The 19852-nt window shown below is 42.9% G+C and overlaps 1 protein-coding gene across 3 annotated transcripts in view; it reads right to left on the bottom strand.

Annotated features, from left to right (window-relative positions):
• Window positions 1–19852, bottom strand: part of CEP89 (centrosomal protein 89) — a 125619-nt gene that overhangs the window by 100809 nt on the left and 4958 nt on the right. For all 3 annotated transcript variants that reach the window (XM_054048649.1, XM_054048648.1, XM_054048647.1), the window contains exons 3-6: window positions 18948–19106; window positions 17885–18086; window positions 10963–11068; window positions 3373–3401 (exon numbers count right to left, since the gene is read on the bottom strand). In XM_054048649.1, the coding sequence (XP_053904624.1) occupies window positions 3373–3401; window positions 10963–11068; window positions 17885–18086; window positions 18948–19106 (496 nt within the window). The remainder of the gene's footprint in view (window positions 1–3372; window positions 3402–10962; window positions 11069–17884; window positions 18087–18947; window positions 19107–19852) is intronic.

Genomic DNA, 19852 nt, shown 5'->3' with positions numbered 1-19852 from the left:
GGAGAGGCTGTATCACCTGGTGTGCTGAAAGCACTTTCAGATGGTGCTCTGGTCTGTACCATTGATGTCCTCATTTCCCATACTGTAGCAACAGTCAATGCCAAAGGAGGAAGCTTCAGTACTGCAACAGTGGGGATCCCAGTACCAAAAAGACCAGTGAGTCTTTTGAGGCTATATACAATTTTGGTACCAAATATGTTGTACCAAACACAAAGACAGGTGAGTAGATGGCGTCCGTATGAGAGACATGGTACCAGGGACCTCAGGACTTGGAGGATGATATGGGGCATGTAAGTGGTATCAAGGGAGCTGGTCTTGAGGCACAGTGACTAGTGCCTTACCGGGGTCAAAGGGACCCTTCTGGCGTCTTGTGCTACCCTTTTCCCCTGAGGTTCAAGAGGATTTATGGCTCCCTGAGGAAGGACCTGGTGAAGGAGAGTGAGATCTAATTTTTGTGTGGACTTGGTACTCCTTTCTCCTCTAAACCCTTGTGATTTTACCAGACAAGGGGGATGGCTTTTTAGAAGCATTTATTTTGACTTCACAAGTTGAAGACACAATGGGAGTACTTTTATACGATGACTGCTCAGAAGCTGCTGCCTATCGGGAAGAGGTCGCAGGCGGCCAGGCCTAGTGATTGGAGTCCAAATGCCACAACACAAGATCAAAGTAGAGTCAGAGCCAGGAATAGGAGCTGGAGGTCAGAACCAAAGTCAGAGTCCAAATGCCAGAGCCAAGAGTTGAGACAGAACTAGGGCTGAGGGTCAGAACCAGATTAGCTGGAGTCAGGAAAGGCAGGAGCAGCATGGGTTCCCAGGCAGCAGCAACACTGGAACAAGACTGGAACAAGGCTGGGTGCTGGGCAAGTGTGGCAGTCTACACCATTAAGTTCACCCCTTTTATAAGACTATGATAAATTTTGTACAAAGTATGCCTTGTGAGATATAATTTAAAAACTCAATCTGCTGCATATTACTGTCCTGGTTAAACATGTGTATCGATATTGTATGTAAAGTTATAAGTTTCTACTGTATAACATTGCTGTAACACATTCCAGATTTAGAAAGGCAGGCCCAAACCAATTCTTTAGAGACAAAGACACACTGGCATCCCCAGACAGGTATTAAAGTCAAGTGGGCTATCACTTAGTTATGCGACCATTCTCTGGCACGGGAATAACAGTTCAAACCTCACATCTAAAAGGCACTGTTTGTCACCAGGACTCAGCCAGGATGTTTCTAGCACAACAAATTGAATTATAAAGAGGGGAGAAAAATGCTTGACCTCACTGTCCTCCATCTCTGCTCGTGACATCAACAACTCTTAAAGAACTGAACTTGGGGGATGGGAAGTCCTGTCTAAAAGGCTTTTCAGCCAATAAAGACTGCTGTAAGCTTACTTTTTGCTTTTAAATATACTTAGATTGTTAAATTAGGCATTTAGCTCACATTTTATCTTTTATTTCTGTTGTAACCAATCCTGATCAATCATTACTTGTAGTCCTTAAAATCTTTCTTTTCTTTCTGTATTTAATAAACGTGTTTCACTGTTTTATCAAACCAGTTTGTTCGGATTGGGAAACTCAATTTGTTATAATAGCTGGTGCATATCGTTTTCCATTGATGAAATAACACACTTTATATGAGCTTGCATTGTTCAGTAGGGTGCTGGACAATACAAGATGCACGTTTCTGGTGGAAAGTCTGGGGACTAGAAAATCTGCTGCTGTTCTTCTGCAGTGTAATTCATGAGTGGCTAGCTAGTAACACTCAATACTGGGCAGCTGGGAGCAAGTTACATGCTGGAGGCTGTGTGTTAACTGGCCAGGGGTGGCTGTTCACCAATAAAGCAGTGTAAAAGGTATCCCAGGTTGGAAAACTCAGGAGATGCAGCTATTCAGCAGTCCAGATTGTACCCTGGGGAATGTCACTGCAGGTCTAGGCTGAAGTGAGGTTGGGGGCAGGGCAAGGTCTAGGCTCAAGCAGTGGAGGAGCAGGTCTTGGAATGAGGCAAACAGAGAGAGGCAGAGAATCCACAGACGTGTGTTGAACAGCCAGTGAACTACTGCTGGCTTAAGAACCAGCTTGCTAGGTTCCTCAGTCAGTCAAGCAGGGCAGTCCATCAGGCAGCCTGGCTGACTCGGTAGGCTGATGGAAGATTGAGCAGGCATAGCTGCAGGGCCTTACTCCTGACACTGTCCCAGGATGCACTGACCTTTTCAGCCAGAGCATTTTCAGATAAGACTTCCTAGCTCCTTGGGTTCTTAATAATTTACAGAGAGCACATCTTTTTGTAATGTGCCTCTCACCCAGACACAATCAACAAATGGTGTGCTCATCATTGAGAGGCATTACAGCCTAATATGAAGGACAATTTTTAAAACCCGGAGATTTGTGTTCAGTCATAATGATGTACCCCACAACAGGGCCTAACTCCCAGGTAAACAAAGGAGTGAATTTCCTTCTAAAAGAAAGAAAGGAACACTATCAAAACTCTGTAGCACTAATGACTGGTTAACTGCTAAGCACCTATATTTATATTTACATAGCAAAGAATAGTCAGCACAGTGAATGAAGAAACTTGGACACAGCCAATTCTGACTTGTAGCCAGTGGTAGTGAGAAGGGAATAAAAGGTGGCTGGGGTTGCCCCATCGTTTGTGCACTCAGTTGGAGACATGCGGACATTCAAAGCACAATCGTAACCGCCAATGACACTGCTGACCAAAAGAATCCATCTCAAGTGCACTGGGTGTATGTGCACCCAACAGTGGAATATATATGGACAAGCACCCAAAGAAGAAATGATTAAATTGGAGGCTTGATGGGGCAGTCTTTTCTTCCACTGGTACTAAACCAAAGTCCCAGCAAGGTAATTATGGGACACTGAGCCTACATTACTTTTAACAAGAGTAGGAAGTGTTAAATCCAGTATCCTGGCCAAATTCTAGCTCAGGAACACCAAATCCCCTTAACTTTGGTGAAGCTTGGAACAGATTCTGAACTTTACCACTTACATATGTCTCTTGTTTTTATATGCTACCTCCCTAAATTCCCCTTGCATTTTCACTTATTTCTTTCTTAGTGCTTGTGTGAATCTGTTATGTAGTGTTTCTGCATCCTGCGTTGCTGCTGTGCTTCACCTCAACACTGGTTGCATTTCACTAAAGGGTGAAGTGGTCCCTTTATAGAGACCCATATAATGTGCTTTGGGATCTTTTAAAATAAATGATTATCTTCATTAACCTGTAGGTCAGTTGTAAAAGGCTCCCTGGTGACAACAAAGTAACTTTCATCAGATCAATTCTTAATCAACCCCTGAAGACACTTTTTTTCAAAATGCATTGTAATAATTCCCTTCACCATACTCTTACCTTTAAATTCAAAACAGGCGGTTCATCTTCTGTTAAGGAAAAAAAATAGATGGTCTTTGAATCAATTCAAAACAAAAATCTTTACAAGTCCATAAATATTCCCAAATGAGTGCACAGATTAGATAAATTAACTCCTCTTCCATTATAATCCAGACATTTTACTATAATATTGATATGATGTGTTTATTTTAGCTAATAATGCAGAGAGAGAAATGTGGGAGAAATCAAGTTTTATTGCTGTCCTCCTCTAGCTTATCTTTCTATTCTTTTAGGACCTCATCCAAAGCACAAATGAAATACTCTGTAGTGAGGCGGAGTGGCCTCCCACTGAGCCAGAGGGGGAGGGACCACTCTCTGAGCTTGGGTGGGTGGAGCCAGGCTGTGCCCGCCCCTCCCACCGGAAGTCAAAAGGCAGGACAGGAAGTATAAAGGGCGGGTCCTGGAGCTTAGTTGAGCTGTAGACTCTGGAGGAGACGGATGCATTCTGCCCCCTTCCAAGCCTGGAGATCAAAGGGGAGCCCTGCCACGCTGAGGACTGGCAGAGCTGCTGGAGAAGCCAGCTGACTGAGACACCAAGGAATTGCTGGGACTGCTGCTGACTACCTGTCCTGAAGAGATGGAGAACACCCACAGATCCAGGTACACCCCGAGGGGAGGGGAGGAAGTGGCCCAGGGACAGTCAACTCCAGTCTGGCCGCATTGCTGCCTGAAATGTGGTCAATGTGTTGCTGCTGGATTCCCTGCTGACCCAGTGGTAGAACACTCTGCCACTGTTAACACCCTGGTCTAGGACCCAGTGGAGTTGGGTGGGCTTGGGTGGCAGTCTCCCCACAATAGGCCAAGATACCTCCAATTGTCTGCAGTCTACCAGACCCAAGACATCAGGCAATAGACTGCCCAATGCTCTGCTCCACCTCAGGGGTCAGAGAAACCCTCTTCTGAGCTCCCTAATTGTTTGGTGCCCCACCCTAGCTGAAAGCCAGGTCCCCTAGACTCTTCTTACTGTTCTGCCCTGACTGCAGGCCAGAGCCCCCTACTCTGTTTGATGCCCCCTCTGCCTGAGGGTCTGGGCCCCTAGACTCGGTATTGTTCTACCGAGACTGAGAGCCAGAGCCAGAGCCATAGACCATTTAGTGCCATGCCCTGACTGAGGGCTGGGGCTCTCACACTATTTACTTCTTATTTGCCCTGCCCCTACTTGGGGGTCAGAGTTCACAGACTGCTCATTGTCCTGCCCTGCCTGAGGGCCAGAAGCCTCTAGACTGTTTGCTGCTCTGCCCTACCTAAGGGCCCAAGCCCTAAACCTTTGCTGCTCTGCCCTGCCTAAGGGCCTGAGCTCTAGACTGTTTATTGCTGCCAGAGCATACAGATGGCTTATAGCCTGCCCGGCCTGAAAGCCGGATCTCCTTAAACTGAGGGCTTGTCTACACTGGCAAGTTTTGTTGCCAAAACTGCATTTTGTCGCCAAAACAGCAAGAGCGTGCACACTACAATGGGACTTTTGTTGCGAAAAATGCCCAGTTTTGGTGACAAAAAACTTCCACCCCAAGAGAGACTTTTGTCTTTTCCCCTCCCTTTATTGTCGACAAAGAGCCTGTGTAGACACTGCTGATTGTTTTGTCCACAGACCTGGCTCCCGCCAGTATCCCACAATGCCTGCCCTGATTGCTCTGCTCAGTGTTTTTACCTCTGCTGCCCTGCAGGCATGTGCCCTTCACCTTTTTAAAGCTCCAGGAAGTAGCTGTGTGCTGCTCCGTTTGGGGAACAAACAAAGAGCAAATCATTGGAATGCTCCTGTTTTGCCCTGCACTAGGAACACAGCAGCAGGCAGACTGCTGCTGCAGGGAGAGGGGGACAAACTGCTGTGCTGCTTTGCCATTCCTCAGCACAGAGAGCTCACAGAGCTACTCATGATGCTGCTCTTGGCAGCTGAGAGGGCTGTGGGAGAACTGGGAGAGAATCCCAAGATGTGCAGCGATCAGCTCTTCCTTCCCACAACACTGCACTGTGGGATACATACTCACAGTGCATTGCTCACCCTTTCAATTATGGTGTCCCCAGTGTGGACATGATCTGTCAAAAGAGGGAGCAAGTGTGAACACCCTTTGGCGATTTTTGTTTTGTCGACTTTTGGGTGTCGACATAAGTTTTAGAGGGTCCTGTGGCACCTTTGAGACTAACAGAAGTATTGGGAGCATAAGCTTTCGTGGGTAAGAACCTCACTTCTTCAGATGCAAGAAGTGAGGTTCTTACCCACGAAAGCTTATGCTCCCAATACTTGTTAGTCTCAAAGGTGCCACAGGACCCTCTGTTGCTTTTTACAGATTCAGATTAACACGGCTACCCCTCTGATACTTGACATAAGTTTTGTCAACAAAATTTGATAGTGTAGACAAGCCCTGCCTGAGTCCACTCCACACTGGAATTCTAATTCCCTGACTGTAGGCAACGCCCATTAATGTAGTGAGGTGGAGTGGCCTCCCACTGACCCAGAGGGGAAGGGCCCACTGCTAACCCACTACACACCTATTGATTTCACTGGGCATTGATTTTACTGCTACTCTGATCAGGGCCAATACAATTCTGTGACAGTCTAAGATTCTGAGACTAAATAAGATTGTGAGGGCCATAGATACAATAGTAATAGGTCTCTGTAAGTACCTAAGGGTATGTCTACACTACCCGCCGAATCGGCGGGTAGTGATCGATCTATCAGAACGCGATAAAATCGATCCCCAATCGCTCTGCCGTCGACTCCGGAACTCCATCGCGGTGAGAGGCGGAAGCGGAGTCAACGGGGGAGTGGCAGCGGTCGACTCACCGCCGTCCTCACGATGGTAAATCGACCTAAGATACGCCGACTTCATTATAGCGTAGCTGAAGTTGTGTATCTTAGGTCAACCCCTTCCCCCACCCCCAGTGTAGACCTAGCCTCAGACAGATAAGCTATGCTAAGGCCTGATCTACACTACAGTGTTAGGTGGATGTAAGGCACCCAATGTCAGTATATGTGCTACAGGCTTGCTCCCGCTGATGTAAGTGCCCTACTACACCGACATAACAACTCCACCTCCACAAGAGGCACAGGGCTTAAGTTGGTGTAGTTAGGGTGATGCAGTGTCTCTGTAGACACTGTGTTACTTATATCTATTGGCTGTCATGCTTGGCTGGAGCTGTGAAATTGACAAGAATACCGGCTCTCAGGTCTCCAGCTGGGCTGCTACCTGGTCTCAGCTCCAACCTGGGCTGCCACCCAGGCTCCCGGCTCCAATCCGGGCTGCCTCCTGGACTCTCGGCTCTCCAACAGGAGCATGGCAGCCGACTGGACTCTAGGCGCAGATCTCCCCGCCAGGAGCTTGGCTGCCCCCCGGGCTCTCTGCTCCCTGCCGGGAACAGGGCAGCTGCACCAGGCTTCTCAGCTCCCCATTAGGAGCATGGCTGCACCCGGTGAGGAGTTTTGCACCCAGAGTCCAGTCAACTGCCATGCTCCCGGTGGGGAGCTGAGAGCCCAGGGGGACAGCTGGGCTCTCGGCAGGGAGCTGCGCACGTTGCTGAGAGCCCTGGCTCTCAGCCCCCCACGTGACCCCTCTTAAGTCAGCGGAAGCACTCCTGGTGAGGACGCACGCAACGACAGAAGAAGGGCAATGTGGACATGAACAACTGCAGCAATTACTGCGGTGGCTGTAAGTCGACCTAACATAGGTCAACTTAAGTTTATAGGACAGACATGCCAGCCGAGTAGAAGAGACACAGCACCTCGTGACCACTTGGAGCTGCAGATCTGGAGAACTCAGAATATGAGATTGTGGGGAAAAAAGTAGGAGTCCCTTATCAGAATCAGGAGACTTAACAGGCTGCTTCTTGAATTGACTGAAAAAAGGCAAGCCATTGCTTGAGTGCACTCTCTTTTTCCATCAGCTAGATACTCTAAACGTGCTGCCCCAATGATACCCCCAACTCTGACAGTCCAAGAAGAGTGGGACCAACCTGAAAACCTGAACTGAGATCCCCTGAAGGGCAGCATAATATGTTTATATTGAAAGAAAAGCTAAATTTTTATTTTAAGCTCTAAGAGGTTATGATAACTGTATTATAAATTTTGAAAGCAAAGAATACAATTACAGGTCTGTCACATCTTACGCGCATTTAACATGCGTGAATTCAGCTTTACGCGGTCGGCAAAATAAATAAATAAATTTAAATACTGTTCCTGTAGTGCGGGCGATTCCACCCGCCATTACACTCAATGTAATTTTGACTATACACGGTTTTCGCTTTACGCGCTGACCGCGGAACGTAATCCAAGTGTAAGATGAGACAGACCTGTACAAAGATAATGAAAATACGTTGGGAGAGAGTTCAATTCATTTTAACTGATCTAGTATATATGCTAAATCTTCCCTAGTACTCCAGAATTTTTAGTGTTCTGTAGTGTTTGGTTCTAGGCTAAATGCGTGAGCTACTCCCTCAAAAGCAGGATGGGAATTGATTAACCTAGTTCAAAACTGGGCAGTTTTAAATCACTGGAGAGGAATATAGGAACAACACTGTTAAATGAAAACTTGCAACTAGAAATCTAGTCAATTTAAAAATAAGACTTAAGAGTAGCCTCAAGTATTACACTAGCCTATGAATTTCTCTGCCACTTCTTGAAGTTTTTACAGTCACATTTACTTATTTTAAAAATGTCTTCTCTCTTCATGTTGAATACTCAGACAGAGAAAATGGACTAGAATGGAGTAAATGGTGAAAATGACTGTACACAAAGTACTGCCAAACATGTACAGCAAACAACTTGAAAAAAAAAAAAAAAAGATGTTTTCCTCTAATCTTTTCAAGGTATAATTTTAGGAATTTGTTTTAACAATAGCAGCTAAAATATTGTGAGACAGAAATGTTATTTTTTTAACTAGATGATGTCTCTAAGTGCTATAAAAAGTCACTCTTAAGCCCACTTATTAATAACTAAAATTCCTTCTCTCACAACTATCTTTAAAATACATTTGCCAAATATTTTAATTCACAAGTCTTTTGTATTTTAGGCCTGGCTTAGATTACGACTCATTTATTTTGTAGTAACTTTAGTAGAAAATCACAAATTACAGCTAAATTTTATTTAAGTTTTTTTTTATACCAAATGTCACTTGGCATGACACAGACACATGAATAGGACAGGAATAAGCAAAAAGAGGGTCAGGGCACAGAGTATAATGAAAGCAAAGTTAAGGGGAAGGTGGTATAGTGGATTATTTATGCATAAACATTTGGAGACTTCAAATACCATTTCAGGACAGAGATGAAAACAAGTATGGAGATGGGAGAACTTTATAAATTATTATTTTAAATTATTAGCCTTCTCCTATTTTCCATGGCAATAGGGTGATGGTAAGAAAAGGTTCAGGTGCACTGGCACAGATGAATAGAGAAATTTGCATATCAATTGACAACACTATGGCTAGCTCAAGAAAGTGCTGTTAGTCCCTTCTCTTCCTAAGCACTTAAATTCCCCCAGAAAACTTATTTTATAAGTTGCTAAACGGGAACATTGAACAAAAAGGTATCAAATGAAAATGGAACATGTTTGGTATATACTAGTTAAAACTGCTTCAGTTTCAAGTGTAGAGAAGATTATTTTACCTCTCATTCCTGCATATAACTTCTATATATGGGAATTCCTTATGTACGATAGGGAGAATGTACACATAATGCTACTGTAGACACAAACTTCAGTATTAGACATATATCTTCCAACACCCATTTTATAACTAGAAATATATTTTCTTGTAAGAAATGCAAATACAAAGAACCTCTTGACATTAATTTTTGTTCTATCATAAAGCAACAATGGAATACAAACTACTGCAAAATACATTTTGTGTGTTATCAGTCCTGACCTCCAAACTAATACTGCTTTTGATTCTGCACCCACAGAAAAACATAAAACTTACATCAAAATCTTATTTTTTCTGCACTAGGAGCAAGAGAAAATTAAACTCTGGTAGCTCTTTCCTATTACTGCTGAACACACGACTCCTGTCTCTGGTCAGTGCCAGATGCTTCAGAGGGAATGAACACAATGGGGCAATTTTGAATGATCATCCCCTGCCATCCAGTTCCAGCTTCTGGCAGTTGGAGGTTTAGGGACACCCAGAGCATGGAGTTGCGTCCCTGACAATCTTTGCTAATAGCCATTGATGGACCTATCTTCCATGAAGTTGTCTAATTCTTTTTTGAACCCAGTTATACTTTTGGCCTTCACAACATCCCATGGCAATGAGTTCCACAGGTTGACTGCACTGTTTGAAGAAGTACTTCCTTATGGGTTTTTTTTTTTAAACTTGCCGCCTATTAATTTCCTCAGGTGACCCCTAGTTCTTGTGATAGGTGAAGTGGTAAATAACACTTCCCTATTCACTTTCTCCACACCATTCATGATTGTATAGACTTCTATCATATCCCTGCTTAGTCATCTATTTTGAAAGATGAACAGTCCCAATCTTTTTAATCTCTACTCAAAGCTGTTCCACACCTGTAATCATTTTTGTTGTAATTCTCTGCACCTTTTCCAATTCTAATATATATATTTTTTGAGATGAGGCGACCAGAATTGCACACAATATTCAAGGTGTTGGATTTATATAGTGGCATTATGATATTTTCTGTCTTATCATCAAGCCCTTTCCTAATGGCTCCTAACGTTGTTAGCTTTTTTGATTGCTCCTGCACATTGAGCAGATGTTTTCAGAGAACTATCTACCATGACTCCAAGATTTCTTTCATGAGTAGTAATAACTAATTTAGATCCCATCATTTTCTATGTACAGTTGGGACTATATTTATTTTGCATTTATCAACACTGAATTTTATCTGCCATTTTGTCACCCAGTTTAGCAAGATCCCTTTGTAACGTCACAGTCAGTTTTGGACTTAAATATTGTGAATAATTCTATATTGTCCTCAAATTTTGCCACCTCACTGTTCACCTTTTTTTCCAGATCATTTATGAATAGACTGAACAGCACAAGTCCCAGTATAAATCCTTGGGGGACCCCACTACTTACTTCTCTCCATTATGAAAACTGACCATTTATTCCTACCCCTTGTTTCCTATCTTTTTACCAGTTACTGAGCCTGAGAGGACCTTCCCTCTTATCACATGACTGCTAAATTTGTTTCAGAGCCTTTGATGAGGGACTTTGTCTCAAAGACTTTCTGAATGTCCAAGTATACTATATAGACTGGATCACCCTGGTCCATCTTTGCTGACTGGCCAAAGAATTCTAATAGATTGGTGAGGCATGATTTCTCTTTACAAAAGAGCTATTGACTCTTCCCCAACACACTGTGTTTATCAGTGTGTTTGATAATTTTGTTCTTTACTATAGTTTAAACAATTTGCCTGGCATGGAAGTTAGGCCTGTAGTTGCCAGGATCTCCTCTGGGGACTTTTTTAAAATAGGCATTACATTAGCGATCCTCCAGTCATCTGGTACTGAGGCTGATTTAAGCAATAGGTTGCATACCACAGTTAGTAGTTACCCTGGGAGGTTAAAAAGTAGAAAAAATCACTTTAAAAGTATGTTTGTTTACCTTCCACTTGTATATTTGACTGGTCTACTAAAATCGGAAATGCAGCTTCATGGGATGAAATTTTATTCTCATCAAGATCAACACTAGAAGATACTGGAAGCTTTACCTGGATGAAAATATCACAGAGAAGTAACTGTATTATAGAAATTCAGAGAACATCTTAAAAACAATCCATGCACATTTGCAGGCACACAAGTGCATGCAACACATTTATAGCATTAATGCTCACACCAGTCCTTAGAATGATCGTTGCAAGGAAGTGTCTTAAGTTCATATTTTCCACTTTTTTTTCCTTTAGCTTTACATCCATGAAAATCTTAACAGTAATTAGCAGTAGATAAGGAATTATGGTATTTTCTTAGCTCACAGCAAGGTAATGGTCCCTCTATTTTGCCCAGTTAAGTCTGTAAAAGCACCTTACCTTTCACTTGTTACATACAGTATCTAAACTCACTGATTATACATAAAACATGTATACAATATATCTCAATCTGTTCAATAAAATTACTGTGTGCATATTTAGGGAAGCAAGAATATAATATACCTTAAGATTGTATTGTCTGAGCTGTTTTACCTGTCAACTACATACCAGCATCCCATACACTTCTCTCTCCCTTTCTCTTTTCTTTTCCTCTGCCCTTTCACTGACTACCCTCTCTCTGCTTCACCTAAGAGTATTTTTTGCTTCCTTTCAGACATAGCATTTTCCTGCTTCTCATCTACTCTGTTACTTTTCTTTCTGTCTGTTAATTAATATCATTTTGGCACAAAGCTCCAAATTGCACTTTACGTGTGCCCTAGAAATGTTAAACTGCTCTCTCGCTCTCTCTCATAGGCAGACAATCCAAATCCACAACATGGAAAAATCTACTGGAATCAAAGATGCGGGGTCTTTCTGATAACTGCTGTATGATTCAAAATCTCTCAGTCTCTAGGCATGTTGTCACAGATCCACAGGATCTGGTGAATGCCCAGCTTGTAACCAGTCCCGTGGAAGTGATCCCTTTAGTGTGCCAGGCCCTGAGAACCCACATGGTTCTGCACAGGCAGGCCCCTAACCTCCAAGACTGGGCCTTTAGGCACCAGCAAACCCTGTCTTTCTCCATGGCTCCCTGCAGCAGATCCAACCAAGCCAGACTCCCATGGGAGGCTTGTACTGTACCCCTTCAGCTCCCAGTAAGTATTTCCAGAGACAGCAGGCAGCAAAAAGAATCTGAAAGTCCTTAGGTTAGCAAAGACTGGCAAAGGTTATCCATAGTCCATTCCAGCCAAGTTGTGATGGACTCCATCTCTGTCCCTGTCTCGCTCTCTGTACTGGCTTCCAACTAGTTTCCAGATAGAATTTGAAGTGTTCTGTTACTTGTAAAACACTCAATGGTTTGGGCTCAGACTACCAGAGGGACCATCTTGTATCTCTAGGTAATACTGAAGCACACTGATCATCTGCAAAGACACTCAATCTAACAGCTCCATATCTATGATGGCCCTTTGACTCTAACTCGCCTCCCACCTACTCTGACAAAGGCCAGATTATTTGGCCTTCAGGGACTGCTGCAGACACTCATCTATTTTCCCAGGCTTTTCAGGGAGGAGTGGGTTGAAGTATGCGGTTGGGAATGGTTGAGTGCAAATTATTATTTAGTGGTGGTGGTTGCATTAAGACTTAACTTATTAAATGAGCTAAGTGTGGTATTAAAATGTGCTACATCATTAAGTGACTTTGGGTGACTGAGGTTTTGGTTTTATTTATCCTTTTATTTGTATATGTGCATAGAGCTTGGAAGGATGCTCTTAATATATCTTAGTAAATAATAAGCAAATAGGTACTATGTTCACTCAGTTGGACAAGTTAAAGAAGTGGGGTATGTTATTTCTAATCATTATGTAGGTTTTTGATGTGCAATTTCGCCAGTATGCTGTTTTGTAGATTTTAACTATCTTTGTGCATCAATAAAAAGCTGGTAGATCAACTTTCATGCCAACCAGCCATCACAGTGTCCCTTCCAGGAAATATATTTCAAATAAATGTAAAAATATTGAAAACTACTTTGAAACTGCAATTCTTTTATTTTAAACTTGATTTCACCCTATATTTTGTCATAATAAAACATGAAATATAGAAACAGCTCCACCTTATGGCCACGATTATATCAGTTATCTTTTTGTAACTGAAGTAAGGCCAGTGAATGTATCCTTTGGTGCAGGAGTCAAGACTTTCTTGAATTATGAAATTTACATAAAATGTCAACATTTACATAAAGCTAAGGTGATGGAACTGATTCCTATTTCTGTTATACTATTGTCATTCAGGATTAATTCCACTTACATCAATGGGGACGGACTAGTGTAAAACAGGTCTGAAAGCAGAATCAGGAAATGGGGTCTAATGTGTAAATCAAACAAGTTTTCCAATTAAAATGAAGATTTTTTTTTTTACATTTGTTGGTGAATGAGAGACTCCTTCTATAGCAGATATCTGTAACTTTTCCAGCTGAACATATATATTTTCAATTCCTAACATGTCTGAGCACAAAAGAGCCACTTGGTTGCTAGAGATGACATAGTAATAATATTCAATGCATACATTGTTTTAAATTTACTAGAAATTCAGGCAATCCTAATATATTAGGAACAAAATGTATTGTTTAGCTTATATTTTGATTAATAAAAGTAGCAGTTTTGTTGTTACGGGTCATTACGCTCCCTGAAATACCTTTATATGCAAGATAAGTTATTTCCTCTTACGTCTTGAGGAATATTGCAAGAAACAGAATTATTTTTTTCCAAGATGGAATGACTCCAAATCCAATCAGGCAAGGAACAGGTTAACAGCCTGAGGTGGAGGAAATGAAAGAGGGGCTTTCCTCACACCAAAGAAACTGCCAGAACTTCCAGTTATGAAGGGTGGATCCTCCAGCTGGGGCTCATTAGAACAGGAAGAAATAAATAGAAGGCATTAATAAATGGACTTATTCCTTTCTAGGAAGAAAAAGAGGTTGAGGAGGCTCCTGGACTGGACCAAAACTCTCATGGAAAATCATCTGTACAGAAAATCTTGATCCCAGGAGAAAGCTGTGATTTGCTGTAGGGAAAACAGTGAGTGGGAAACTGCTTTCTCCTTTTATTTTGGATCTGGCTAAGGGAAGTCTTGACAGATACCTTTACCCTTGATTAGGGCTGAGAATTCCCAGTTGTGGATATATGGTGTCCTTAACAGAGTAGGATGCTTTATTTTTTCTGCTGGTTAATAAAGGCTCTATGAAGCTATTTGATTTAATGTAACTTGGGAACAATCACAGGTCCTTAGTGGGTATTTACTATTTGAGGACCTGAATGGCTAAAACTATGCTACCAACCCTTACTGTCCCTCCAACTATAGGCAGGCCCATAAAAATAAGCATCATCAATGGGGTAGAGGGAGATGATTGAGGTTGACAAAACACAGAGGCTGAAACGGGCTGGGCAAGGAGACTGACTAGGAGATGGGGAGAGACTCAAAGCCAGATGGCTGGAGAGGAAGGGAACACTGAGACTGAATGAGGAGCTGAGGGGACTCGGGAGGCTGGGAACAGCTGGACAAAGAGACTGGGCCTAGGAAGCAGTATCGAGGGGTTCAAACAGATCTGATGAGGAGCGAGGGTTGGGGAGAGAACTGATACTGGCCGGGCAAAGAAACTGGGACAAGGGAGCGAGGTGCAGGACAGAGACTAGGTCCACACTACCCGCCTGATTCTGCGGGTAGAGATTGATCTTCTGGGATCGATTTATCGTGTCTCATCTGGACGCGATAAATCGATCCCAGAAGCGCTCCCCCGTCGACTGCGGAACTCCTGCTTGCCGAGAGGAGGAAGCACTGTCGACGGGGGAGCTTGTCTGTGCCACGTGGACCCGCAGTAAGTAAACTTAGTTCGATCTAGGAAACGTCAACTTCAGCTACGCTATTCTCGTAGCTGAAGTTGCGTTTCCTAGATTGATCCCCCGCCCCAGTGTGGACCAAGCCTGAGATTTGAATGAGAAGTCCAGAGAGGGGGCAGATTACTGGAGGCCAGGAAGATGGGACAAAACAGATTGGATGAGGAGCTGGGATGAGGGGGGGCAAAGGGTGTGGGGGGGGTGAAAGAGAGAGAGAGAGAGAGAGAGAGAGACTGGGAATGGTGAAGGAGCATCAAAGGGGAATCTGGGAGTGGAAAGGCGATAGGAATGGTTTAGGTAGAAGGGGTCAAGTTTGTAGGGTAAGGCAGGGACAGACAGAAGGTTCTGTGATCACTTGAGCCCACTCCCCTTCAGGGCCTGCAATGGAATCCAAGATTTCAGAGTCTCATCATTCCTATGCTGTCAGCACACATCTCTGAAATCCAAAGTGTATCACATCCCCCTCTATTACTGGTTCACAGAGAGGATGACCTCTTATTATTGCTATTAGTTACTCTGTTAGCTCAAATGATAGAGGTCTGTGAGGTGGGCTAAATGATGCAACCCTGCTGATGAACCGTTTGGGTATCAATATGATGTGATTTCCATGTGAGTTTCTTTTTTAAAAACCTAGTTTTTGTATAATTTCTTATGTTGAAAGAATGTGATTGAAATTGCTAAGTTAAGACCTAAAGTTAAGAAATGCCAGAATTAGGGGTTACCAGTGCAACCTTAATTTGGCCTTGTCTGTACACATTATGATGCAGTCTTTAACGACATAATCACATAATACTATTTTCTCCACTGGACCCTTGCCTCTTGCAGTCCACAAGCTAGACCTGCTTTGCAGATGAATCAAGGTAGTGTCGCTGACTGCAAGATCCCTGCCTCATTTGTTGCACAAGTAGGAAAGGAGGCAGGGGAATACAGGAAGAATAAGGATGGTCTCGTGGTTAAGGCAGCTGAATGCTGGGCCAGAGAACTCAAGTCTATCCCTGCCTCTGCCATAGAATTCCTGTGTGATGCCAGGCAAGTCATACTAACCAATTTTTTCACAGCTGGTCATTAATTGTGTGTCTCTCATTTTCTGGGTATCTCCCTTGATAGCCTGAAGTTTGGTTTGCAGAAGTGCTGGGTGCTCACAGCTGCAACTGAAGTCAATGGGAGCTGTATTTTGAACATACAAAGTACTATATAATGCTAAGATCTCTGAAAACTTAGGTCCTAGACATCGAAAATTGGGCACCAAAAATTAGTGGATGCTTTTGACCTTAATCTCTTTGTGCCTCAGCCCTTTATCTGTAAAATGGGGATAATATTACTCCTTCACATCACAGGGGTGTTGTGAAGATAAATTAATGTTTGAGAAGCACTTGGATATAGTGATGAGCTCCATAGAAAAGCCCATAAGGAAACTAATAATTCAGCACAAGATTTGAATAGCACAGCAGTTCTCAAACTGTGGATCGGGACCCCAAAGTGGGTCACATCCCTGTTTTAATGGGGTCGTCAGACTTGCTGGAGCCTGGGGCTGAAGCCAAAAGTCTGAGCCCCACCACCTGGGGCTGAAGCCAAAGCCTGAGAGCTTCAGCCCTGGGTGGCAGGGCTAGTTACAGCCCCCACCCGCTAAGGGCTGAAGCCCTCAGGGGGGCAGGGCTCGGGCTTTGGCTTCGACCCCCTTCCCCGCCCCGAGTGGAAGGGCTCGGGCTTTGGTCCCCTTCCCGGGGTCGTGTAGTAATTTTTTTTTTTTTGGTCAGAAAGGGGTCGCGGTGAAATGAAGTTTGAGAAACCCTGGAATACAATATAGTAAATAGGGCCCAAGACTACACATTGAACAATAAAAATAAAACAAAACAGTAAATAGCTGCTCATTAAATGATCACTGTTCATTCTGTGCCTCAAATGAGGTAAAGGTCCTGTGGAAAAGAGAGTATGTAATGTAATTAAAAACTGTATCATCATGCGCACAAGGCAGATGAATTCAGATTGCACAGGCAACCTTAATTCTGGCAATTCCTAGCTTCTGAGTGGTTGATTTTGCACCAGTGATGTTCTTTTAATGTAGTTGTGTGTGTGTGTGTGTGTGTGTGTGTGTGTGTGTGTTTATATGTATACAAATCATTATTCCAATTTCTGGAAGTTATAAAGTGTTTATAATTCACATGACTTGAGCTCTCCACGCCATTCCTCTCCACAGTCTACAGTGTAGGTTTCATACTCAGTGTATTGAACACCTTTATAAGCCAGCAGTGAAACTCTGGGGACAAATTTTCAGTAAGAGCTTCTAATCTTACCAGTGCAAACAACTGAAGGTACAAATGACACAGTTTAAATTACTATCTGATTTGTGCCCACAAACATTTGCAGCTATATATCACATTAACAGATACCTATAATCTGTCATTTCTGCCTGCAAATTGCAGGTGTAAAATAAGCTTGGACTGCAGCCTCTGTGGAAAATTTTGCTTCCAAAATGTGGACTGAGGGTTGCATGCTTTCCTCAGCCAATTATGCATCCTCATTAAATGTAAAATAAGGTGCCAAAATACCACATTTGTTTCCTGGCAACTTCTAAATCATTCTGATAAGAGAAACCCCAAAACCATCAGAAAAGTGGGTGACTGTGAATGTTTGAATGAAACTAACTTGGAGAACTCCAATCAGAGGTAAGTGAAGCATGAGGCAAGAATGAAAAATGCAAACTGGAAACAATGTGTATGAATAGTAGAAAAAGGTGTAATAACCCTTTTTCAAGTTTCAGAGTAACAGCCGTGTTAGTCTGTATCCGCAAAAAGAAGAACAGGAGTACTTGTGGCACCTTAGAGACTAACAAATTTATTAGAGCATAAGCTTTCGTGGACTACAGCCAAGTGGGCTGTAGTCCACGAAAGCTTATGCTCTAATAAATTTGTTAGTCTCTAAGGTGCCACAAGTACTCCTGAACCCTTTTTCAGACATTCAGATTCTTACATTTTGTATTAAAATGTGCAAAAGAAACTAAGTGACCAACCTTTTTATTTTTATAGGGAACAGCATAAATAGCATCATTGCTGAAGCTTTCCTCTCTTTTCTCTGCACCCTGATAGTTGTGCTCTGGCTCTTTTTCTGTCTCTGAAAGATATGTATCCATGTCCTCATCTTTACAAGGATTGCCTGACACTTCCAGCGACTGCACAGGAGATCTTTCACTATCATCATGCTTCCAATTGGGCCTGCAAATGGAGAACACTTTAAAATACAATGTTGTTCTTTTCCAAAGAACAAAGGCTAGTAAAGCTGAAAGGGTCACACTGAAAATATATATCCGATGCAACAGCAGATGCCCAAAAAAGACAATTAAATTTCTTTAACAGCAAACACAATGGGTCAGAATTTCAGCTGTTCACACTCTTGTTTATGCTAGTGAAACTGGATACACCTCTATCCCGATATAACGTGACCCGATATAACATGAATTCGGATATAACGCGGTAAAGCGGTGCTCCGGGAGGGCAGGACTGTGCACTCCGGTGGATCAAAGCAAGTTCGCTATAATGCGGTTTCACCTATAACGCGGTAAGATTTTTTGGCTCCCAAGGACACCGTTATTGGGGTAGAGGTGTATTTGCATCCCCCGCCTCTGGTAGTTAGACACATGAAACCATGTATTTTTATGGGACTGCCAGACTGGGGACAGAGAAAGAGAGGTCTACCATTTCTACATATGGAGTAGTCTGTGGAGAATATAGTATGGGTCAAGGGAACTACCTTATGTGCAACTCAGATGATTCCCTAAGAATAATTGTGCCAATGGGAGTGAGTTGGCAAACATTCATATGCACATTTTTACTGGTATGCCTTGCTGCACTATTCAGTCTTTCCCCTCTGGAGTCTGTGGTTATAACACTGCCATACATGAAACGGAAAATGGGGGAAAGGGAATGGGTCGGCACTCTGGACTCAATCTAGGACCTTGAAGGGAAAAGATAAGTTTAAATGAGTAACTTAAGTGCTAGGGATTATTATGAGTACCACCATATCACTTTCAGATTTTATTTCTAATGTGAGGTGCTAAAACAGGAAGTGTACATTACCCCAGTTTGAGCTCAGTGACTGTGGCATAGGGCTCAATAAAACACTCTTGTTCCAAACAGCTGGTATCACTTTCAGAAAGTGATCGTTGACGAGGCTGGGGAATAGCAATGGTACGCCCAGTTAAAGTTGTCACTAGAATAGCTGCTGCTAGGGCAGATCTAGAAGAAAGGAAAATAAAACAGTGAAATAAAACACACTGTGATGTATTCTCTATGGCTCAAAACTTGTATCTGTACCTTTTGTGAAGTACCTTCACTAATTAGGCAATAGCACAAAGTTTAAGATTTAACAATCATATAATAAAAAAATCTTAAAATATTAAGGGAACTGATTTAAACCACCAGCCCACAAAGATAGTTAAGGCATAAACTCAGCTATAACTAGGCACTGCAGAATTCTGTGTAAAATGTGTTCCATATCCCACTTTCCTACATCACATGCACAGAAATCTCAGTTACTTTCATGGAGTTGCACATAAGAAACGGAGGGCAGAATCTGCCTCAAGCATTCCACAGTACCCAGTATCATCCCCAGGTGATGTGTTGTAAGGAGTGCCCCAGGTCCTGCCATGTAGTTTGTGGGCCTATATTCCCTACTCAGCTTCTGCTGTTGACTTTGAGGCTGGCAACTAATGCTGTAGGACTGTGAACTGGGATAAGGGAGGGGAGTGTATTTTGGGGGGATGGAGTTGAAGGGTGAGGAGAAGAAGGATGAGGAAGGTGGAGAGGAAAAACAATGGAATCAGAGTAAAAAAGGTGCAATAAAATCACAAAAAAAGAGAGAACTTGAGGGCCCAAGAAAAGGTAGAATGAATTGGAGTTGACTGAGAACATACTAGACCAGGGGTCAGCAACCTCTGGCATGCGACTTGCCAGGGTAAGCACCCTGGCGGGCTGGGCCAGTT

This window comes from Malaclemys terrapin, chromosome 14, assembly GCF_027887155.1.
Source record: "Malaclemys terrapin pileata isolate rMalTer1 chromosome 14, rMalTer1.hap1, whole genome shotgun sequence".
NCBI classification, from domain to species: domain Eukaryota; kingdom Metazoa; phylum Chordata; order Testudines; family Emydidae; genus Malaclemys; species Malaclemys terrapin.
Note: the sequence above shows the minus strand (reverse complement) of the source record. Positions and strands in the feature narration are given on the sequence as shown.